Consider the following 9,784-nt stretch of genomic DNA (forward strand, 5'->3'; position numbering starts at 1 on the left):
CAATAATGTAAGTCATAAACACAGTTGTCGTTAGTCAGTCAGTCATACCACCGGATGAAAGGCGTGTCATGATGTTGTTTTCTTCACCGGTAAAATCAGTTCTGTCGATATCAAAAAGTCATCAAGAGTTCTTAAACAATTCCAGCATTCCAGAAGTTTCCCATAGCAACCGGAGATACACCACGACACGCCTGTGTACAATGTACTTCTGCTGCCATCTAGTGGACATACTGAGCATGCGCGAAAATGGGGAAATTCTCTTTCTCCGTTTCCTGTCATTCTATTGTTCATAATTTAACAGAAAAACGAATGTAATCCTTTATATGAACGTCTATAAATCCCTATAAATTATATGTGACTGTAGCAAAGTGAGTGAATATAGAGACCGATAGTAGCTAAAATATACTTATTCTTGTCAAAATACACTTGTTATTGTTGCACTGCAGAACAGATATATACATGATTAAAGAATTCATTGTAAAATATTTTCTAAATACACCTTTATTGCTGACATTCTTGCATTATAAGATAAGATTATGTATTTGTTTTATAGAAGAGAAGGTTATACAAAACAGGTCTATTCAATGGCAAATTTACAACACAAACAGATCATAACATGTATTATAAATAGCATATAGGAATGATTTAAATATTTGATTTAATACATTATTTTAAATACTTTATCATCAAGATATTAACATTAGGAATGATATAAATTTGTATAATGAATAGCAGTGCATAAAACATTTAATAATTTCCCACACAAACGGGCCTAATGTTATGTAATCATGAATATACAGATGCATACACAACTTTCACTGCACAATTCTTTTCTTTTTTTTTTTTACATTTCATGAATAACATATTGAATATCTCACAGTTTTTTAAGTTTGTTGTTATGGAACCATCAAACTATATGATTTTTATGATCACTGCAAATAATAAAATCTTAACATTTAAATATAAAAAAAAATGTGTTATTAAAACAGATGTTCTGTAGTTTTACTCAACGAAAAGAGTGATGACAGCATAGCTGCAGATTCTTCCGGATGAGGTTTTGATGGGCAGTTACAGTGTTGATGACATTATGCCGTGTTGTTGTTGATGTCCATGCAGCTGATGAGCTCTGTGACCAGCACCTGCAGCGTCTCTGAACGCATTTTGCTCACTTCCAGCACAGCTTCATGATTGACAGTCTCATTGTCCTCATAGCTTTTCACCACTTTGTTGGTGATGAGGGAGAGACCAAAGACTCTCATGCCACAATGACTGGCGACCAACACTTCTGGTGCAGTACTCATTCCTTTAAAGGCAAATTATGTATAAATTAATAATAAAATGCATAATTAAGACAATATAACTATCACTTACTATTTCTATGCAATATAAAGTTTTTCAAAAATCCTGCCAAATTTAAACGGTTCCAAACCTGTAAGATTTCATGATCTTCGGAACACAAATGAAGATCTTCTTAATGAAATCTAAGAACTTTCTGTCCCTCCACTGACAGCCTATGCAAATATCACTTTCAAGCCCCAGAAAGGTATTAAAGACATAATTAAAGTAATTCATGTGACTCCAGTAATTTAACCTAAGTTTTATGAAGCGACACGAGGACTTTGTTTGCACCAAATAACATAATTTATCACTTTATTTACAAAATATTAATCTCCAATGCACGTTAACGCAACAACGTCTGCTCTCGCGTCAACACAACACGAATGCGTCGTGAACACGTTGCTTCATAAAATTGAGGTTAGACCACAGGAGTCACATGGATTACTTTCATGATGTCTTTACTAGCTTTCTGGGGCTGGTAGTTACATAGGCTGTAAATGGAGGGACAGAAAGCTCTTAGATTTAATTAAAAAGACCTTCATTTGTGTTCTGAAGATGAACGAAAGTCTTACGGGTGTGGAACGACATGAGGGTGAGAAATTAATGACAGCATTGTCATTATTGGGTGAACTATCCCTTTAAGCAATTTAAAGTGCCCCTATAATGCTATATTAAAGGTTCCTTATTTTGTTATGCCGGTCTCCTACAACAGGTTTACATGCATCCAAGGTTAAAAACACTTTAATATCCATTGCAGCATCACAGCTTTTCACACAGTGTCTGAAACGGTTAGATGAAGCACTCAGTCTATCTAAATCCCTCCTTTTCCGAAAGCCTACTCCGCTCTGATTGGTCAGATGGCTCAGTCTGTTACGACTGGTCTACCGTTATACAGCGCATGTCGTAAACGAAACACCCATTATATATCTGAATTTCGAGCATCCTCATCCTTTAGATCCTTTGCTTTTGCGGCGCATAAAATAGCGTCATGTCGACAACTTAAACCGAACTCCTCCAGGCCTCAGCTACAACTAAAGTGTTTGAGGGTCACAGTGGTCGTTGCTCGCGGGCAGCCAATGAAGACCATTGGCTGGCATTATGTAAATTTGTTACAAACCCATACGTTTGTGCAGGAAGTAAGTCTGCGATCAATGACGACTCGCTTCAGGCTCGATTCTTTCTTTTGGGAGACAATAACTCCATTTATGAAGCACTTTGATCTTTGAAACTTTGCAGACCTTTTACATTCACAAACAGCTATATAACAATAACCACATAAAAGGTAGTAAAAAAGCATAATAAGGGCACTTTAAAAAAATGATATTGATTTTACTAAATGAGACACCATCTTACCAACTGCATCCACTCCCAGTCTGTGCAGAAGTCGGGCTTCAGCTATGGTCTCAAAGTTGGGTCCTCCCACCATGCAATACACGCCCTCTTGGACATACTGGGAGACGCCCATGCTCTTACAAATGTCGAATGCCATCTTCCGTAGGCTTTTGTCATAGACCCCAGACATGGGCGGAAATCGAGTGCCAAACCTTGATAGCGACCGATAAATGATTACATAGCTTGTGATTATAATGAATGAACACTTTCTTAACTCACTTCAACATGTACATTGATACTCACTTATCATCATTAGGGCCATTGAGAGGGTTCAGTCCAGCAAGTCCAGGGAAGTTAATGTGATCTCGTATGATCATAATATCACCACAGCTATAACTGTCCGCTAATGACCCCGCAGCATTAGTGACAATCAAGGTATCGACACCCAGAAGCTTGAAAACTCTTACTGGAAAAGTGACCTGAGGAACACAAGCACAAATTCTGGTAATCCATTTTCAACATCCACCAAAGCTTGCTGCTGTACTGTACAAGGCATATTACTAATAAGCCATTTTAATCTAACTCTGTGTTATGTAAACCACACAAAAGTTTCATTGAATGTTAAATTACGCACTGGCATAAAGCATGTGACTCAGCGTGACTAGGATGAAGTGACTATACCGTGTGGGCATCCAAAAAAAAGAATCTCCTTATTCTATCATCATTTTAGACTGCAGCATGACACAGCATGAATAGAACAGTGTTCTGTAGTTATTACTTTTGGAATGTAATATAATTTTGTTATGTAACATAATTCTTTTTATGACACATGATGAAACTGTCAAGATAGATTTTGTATTAACATGGGCCATAAAGAAAATAAAGCCTGATGGAACATTAAACTGTGTTTGCCCAAGAATGATATGATATGTACTGAAATGAAAAATGTTGAAAATGTACACTACTGTTGGGGTCAGTAAGAATCTTTTTTTTTTTTTTTTACGAAATTAATACAGTAATTTTATTCAGCAAGGATGCATTAAATTGCATAAAAGTGACAGTATAGACATCTATAATTTCTATTTTAAATAAATACTGCCTGTTTTCACACACACACACACACACACACACACACACACACACACACACACACACACACACACACACACACACACACACACACACACACACACACACACACACACACACACACACACACACACACACACACACACACACACACACACACACACACACACACACACACACACACACACACACACACACACACACACACACACATTCTGGAGCCAAAATTCGGGAGCCCAAATCAGCATATTAGAATGATTTCTGAAAGATCATGTGTCACTAAAGACTGGAGAAATGATGCTGAAAAAATTCAGTTTTGCCATCACAGGAATAAATTAATCAAATAAATACAGCCTTGGTGAGAATAAAAGACTTGTTTCAAAAACCGACCACAAATGTTTGAACGATAGCATACAATTTATGGCAAAGAAGTGGGGCATGTAGTGTCTTTGGTTTGAAAAAGACAAACCTTGCTTAGCGAGTGTCCCTCATACATATGGAATCGACCCTGCATGCACACACAGGTCTTCCCTTTGAGCTCCCCAAAAACCAGCCTTCCAGCATGACCCTTCACTGTTTGAATACACACAAACACATACAAGCATTATTACTTATAACAAAATACACATTTTTTTTCCCTTTAACTTTGTTTCCATCCTTTTAATATTGAAGGAGCTATTTAAAAAAGTTTTTGCAGGTTAAAAGTTGAACAGTGTAACATGCTAGCATAATATTGACATATTTTACATTATTGTATTTAGATAAAGCATTTGGCAAATGCTTTTATACAAAGTGACTTGCATTGCATTCAAGATACACATTTTAGAAAAACTGTTTTATCAGTTCTTCCTTTCCATGGGAATCAAACCTATGACCTTGGTGTTGGTAGTGTCACGCATACTGTTTGATAATACTTTGTCTTTATTTTAGCAAATGAAGAAAAACACTGAAGCAAATACATTCCTACATGTTCTGAGCAGTGTCTTAGCTACCTGTGCTCTGAGGAAAGCCAGGGATGTCAGAGTATTTGAAAGAGTCTTGGCACTTGAGTGCGTCTGCCAGCATGCCCAGTCCAGAGCCGCAGATGATGGCTACTTTAGGTCTGTGTTGTGTCTGGGACAGCAGCCAGTCTGCCGTTCTCTGGTAGTCCTCATGGCTAGTGACAAGAAAAAAAAAACCCTTTATTAAACTTAAAGCCTGACTATATTCATTAGAGGGAACTGTGGAATTTAAAGCATCAGTAACTGGCTCTATTGTTGTCCCATTATATATTACTGTAGTTCATTTTCTGCACATTGTGGACTGTGACCTTAACAGTTTTTGAAAAATCAGGGCAACTGTGAATTAATAAAAAGCATTATATTGGCATTATTGCTTTTAAAAAGACAAATATCCATTTGCTTGACCTAAATACTGTTTCATACTGTAAGATGAGAATATCATTTATAGAAATAAACAGTATTAAATAGAGCTACAGTTCTACATTTTCAAGAAAAAGTATGCCATTTCGTTCATGCACAATCCTAAGATATACTTTGTCTTAACCTTAAGGAGGAAAGAAAATGTAACTTACCAGATTTGATCTTTACTATGCATGTTGGTGTTGTGTGTTTGTCTCGAAGAAGTGTTCCTGGATTTGGGCAGTGTGTGAATGAGAGAACAGCTCTCTCGATTTAAGTAAACCTACTGACAGACCTCACTAACACACACAAACGCTCTGATTGGTTACAACTCAGTGTTATATTAGTCATGCCAAATGAATTGCCTTGTAATTTGTAGGTGTGTCTAAGTATAATACCAGAGGCAAACTAAACTTTCAATTAGATTTGGGAGAAGTAAGCTTTTAAAACCAACCACACAAGAATATATGGTGCTTTTATGAGTAAATAAAATCAGTGTACATTGTGAATTCAAAGTTTAATTGCATCACAAGGGGAATTTTTTTTTCTCCGACAGATCTAATCATAGGATCAGAAGACATCACTTGGGGAAAAAAAAACATAAATTAATAACAATTTAAAAACCACATGTCACTAGCCTAAATTAAACACTAATTTCCAACTATACTGCGTTTGGAGTATATCCGGTTTGCCGTATAGGATCTGTCAATGGGTTGAGATTGAGTTTCTCCATGCACATCGGTAAACATGTGAGGCCCATTAGGGGTACAGACTCCTTCCCAAATCTGAAGCATGAGACTAGAAAAATTTAATTTTTGGGACCTCACAAGATTTGTCTGATTGCAAGCAATTTTCCACTTTTATATACAGATCCAAAGTCTTGTAAAAACATTTCAAAGGTATAAATCAACTTCTTTTCTCTTGCCATCACTATTATTCAGATTAATGTATTTCACACAGTGATTGACCCAGCTTCTCATTGGCTTGTGCATGAATTGTCCTTGACCGAAATCAAAGACTGATACACCACTGTTTCCCCACACCTTCTCCACTTTTAGTGGTACATTACTTTAATATTTTTTATTTTTAAAACATTTTCCTGCTTATTATATGGCTACTTACCAAATAAATAAATAAATGCACTTGGAAAATTTATTTCAGTTTAAGAAATTATTCTACTATGATAGAAGAAAGGGACCAAAGTGGTGCAAGATATATGAACACAGCTGTTTAGGAACTCAATTGCCTGTCACATATACAATTTAACGGTCATTACACAAAATTATTTGTCGGCAGAATGAACCAAGTGTTCTGAGAGCATGTAATAAGGGAACTCATTCATCAGGCAGTTAAAAAACCTAATATATGTCTCTTTTTATGGACATTTAAATATGAAAAATAAAAACAAAAACTAGGGATGCATGAAATATCAGTATACTGGGTACAAGTCGATATTAGATATTTTATTTTATTTTATTGGTAGGTACTGGCTATTTAATTGTGCATCTAATTTATCTGATTTTCTATTTTTACATTTAGTAAAACACAATTAGTTTAATAATGATCTTTAGCAAATCTCAAAAATCTCAATATCCATTTTGTACAATATAATATTGTGATACCTACACTTGACTGATTTGAGTTTGTTAGTGTTTTATTTTTCATTCATTTATACAAAACAGTATAGAGTATTGGTTGCACTTTATTTTACAGTACACACACTTTCAGTGTACAGTGTACTACTTACCAAGAAAGTACTGTGTATTAAAAGGTAACTACATGGGTTAAGGTTAAGTTTAGGGGTAGGTTCAGGACTAGTACCTAGTTATTACCCAGTTATTACAATAAGTATATAGTATGTACATGGAGAACAGGACTGTAAAATAAAGTGCTACTAGAGTATTAATATCATCCAGTTGTTGGCATAACAACAAAATAATTATCATCTTATTGTATAACCAGAATTTTAAGTTGCATCCCCAAACAAAACTGATCGCCGAAGACGAAACAGAATTCAAGAACAGACTCGATCCTATAAATGGTCGTTCCTGAGGAACATTCAGCTTAAGACAATAATATTTACATTTTCAGCATTGCTCTCTCACATACCATTAGTCTGACAATGTGCACCAGTCAAGATAGCTTTCAGACACATGAAAACCTTTTGTCCCAAAAGAACGTGGTAACTTGCATAGCGGGTCACATCTAACTAGGCTCATGTGAGTTATACAATGTAATCAGGCAGATATAGAGAAAGACAGAGAACGATAGACAGAGAGAGAGAAAGAAAGGAAGCGTATCCCTTTCTCTGTAATTACATTAACAATGTCGAGTGCCAAGCATACCCTGTGCATCTCGCTCTCTCTCTGCTCAGACGTAATCTGTGGCATATGAGGCACATGTGATTTCACCCACTGGAATCTGATTGCCCAATTCACTCATTATTAATGGATTCTAAATAAAAACAGAAATGAGAAACCTTAATATATAATGTGAAGGTTTTTTTCTTACATTTGATGTAAACAGTGAAATCTCATATTAATGTACTTAAACGTATTGTTTAGTCTCAAATTTAGCTTTGCAAAAAAATAATACAATATTAAAAATAATACAATATTAAGTTAACTTTAACCAAAGCTGACGTTAAGCAGCTAAAATTCAAGTTAAATGTCTTTATTGCCCTTCTCACATACACATTTATTAATTAAAGGAACTTCTAAATGAACTAAATTCAAATAATGAATCATCATCAACCCTTCTTCCAAAATGTATTTTTTTCTTACCCTGGTTCACTATGGTAAGCCTATTATAAGTGTTAGTAAGTATGGTTTTCGGGGGAAATTGCGTACATGCGTCAAACGTCTGTGCGTGTCTCGTCATATCCATAAATGGAGAAAAGTTGCTCCGGTGCGTGTATTGTGTGGGAGGGGTATAGGTTAGGGGCTGTTTACACGACACGTTTTCAACTAAAAACGTAAAACGTTTTATACGTTTTGGCCGTTCATTTACATGGCAACGGCGTTTAGGGTGCCTGAAAAAGCAAACTTTAGAAAACGGGTTTCAAAGTGCAAGTTTGTGAAAATGGTCTCCGTGTAAACAACGAAAACGTGAATCTGTGAAAACAATGACGTCATGCACATGCGTATTACGTGTTAAATCTATAGAGTTTCATCGCCATCTAATGGCCTGGCAGCGGAATACAGCATTTTTAGTCGTTTTCGCGGATCCGTGTGAATGGGGATCGTTTTTACAATGGTGTCGTCTGTACGTGGAAAACTTAAAGGAAAAACATATCCGTTTTAAGCATGTTGCCGTGTAAACGTAGCCTAAATCTCAAACCTCCCCGGAATCACCCGTTTAAAAAAAAACGCTGAACAGAGGAGAGTCTGCTGGCAAAGAGAGAACACAGAGAAGCCCGTAATAAACCAAGAATCAACATTGGCTTGGCTTTTCGGAGACGGCGAGGACTGAGGGATTTGAAATGTTTTAAAAGTGACGCGGAGATGGTGTTTTTATTACTCTGTAATTTATTGAACAGGAAAATTGCCGTATGTTGCTCTCTAACTGTCACGTTTTCAGTGTGTTCAGTTCAGTTTTGTGATCTTGTTTCCCCCTGTCTTTGTGATTTTGGTTTAGTCCTGTTAGTGTTTCCTGGTCTGTTTAATTAGTAATTCCCTTCACCTGTGTTCTGTTAATTATCCCATTAGTCCCTGTTCATTTAAGCCCTGTGTTTTCCCTCAGTGTTTGTTGGTCGTCGTCAATTTATGGTTGTGTGTGTTTGAAGTCCTGGAGAGTTTTCCTTTGTTTCTGTATGTTCCTGTAAGTTGAGTTTGTAAATAAATCGAATCGGTTACCTAACGTAACCTCGGTTCCCCTTCAGTCGCTCACGTTCGACGTGATGTCGACGTGACGACGTTAGGGGATCACTTCAGGGAGCCCTATCAACTTCGAGTATCTAAGAACAAGCCAATGAACGTTGGCGTGCGTGAACGCGTCACGCGGCCCCGCCCCGCAGCGCGGGTATAAAACAGGAAGCGGGCGCGAGCACACACCGTCTTTCATTTCGGAGCGCGAGTTTCCTGTGACTGTGTGTCTGAGATTCAACGCCTTTTGAAGACGCAAGGAAGATCTCTGTTCCAGTGTTGGTGTGACGGCGCGATCAGCGGTGGCCGCGAGCAGTGCAGCTCTCAACTGCTGTTCTCACAGCACTTTTGTTTGTGTGTGTGTGTGTGTGTGTGTGTGTCCACACAGTGGCTACCCCTGGGCGCCTCAGCACTGTGAGAGCAATTTCCTTTTTTATTTTTACTAAAAGAGCAACACAAGCGGACCCTGCGTCTTTTTCAAGATGTCATTCCGCTTGTGCGTTTCTGGATGCCGTCGTTCCCTGGCGCCAGCAGATGGTCACAATAGCTGCATCTCGTGTTTGGGCATTCAGCACGCTGAGGCAGCTTTTGTGGATGGTTCATGTTCCCATTCCGGGAATATGACTATCGCAGCACTAAGGTCGAGACTCGCTTACCTCAAGGGAGGTGCAGTCCCCTCGCCTATGCCCCGATCTAGTGCTTATTCTGCCCCGCAGAATAGGCCTACTTCGGCGCATGACCAGGGTGATCTGAGGATTACCG

General features: G+C 37.6%; 1 protein-coding gene across 1 annotated transcript; it reads right to left on the reverse strand.

Moving 5' to 3' along the window:
• Window positions 1-792: 792 nt before the first annotated feature.
• pnp4a (purine nucleoside phosphorylase 4a) lies at window positions 793-5,445 on the reverse strand. The gene is made up of 6 exons (XM_056244491.1): window positions 5,333-5,445; window positions 4,752-4,915; window positions 4,229-4,332; window positions 2,974-3,149; window positions 2,692-2,882; window positions 793-1,303 (listed from the first exon to the last, which is right to left on the reverse strand). Exons 1-6 carry the CDS (start codon window positions 5,353-5,355, stop codon window positions 1,086-1,088), a joined length of 876 nt encoding a protein of 291 aa, XP_056100466.1. The 5' UTR covers window positions 5,356-5,445; the 3' UTR covers window positions 793-1,085.
• Window positions 5,446-9,784: the final 4,339 nt, after the last annotated feature.

The sequence above is a fragment of the Rhinichthys klamathensis genome, unplaced genomic scaffold (genome assembly GCF_029890125.1).
Source record: "Rhinichthys klamathensis goyatoka isolate OS25496 unplaced genomic scaffold, OSU_Roscu_1.1 h1tg000989l_1, whole genome shotgun sequence".
In the NCBI taxonomy this organism is placed as follows: domain Eukaryota; kingdom Metazoa; phylum Chordata; class Actinopteri; order Cypriniformes; family Leuciscidae; genus Rhinichthys; species Rhinichthys klamathensis.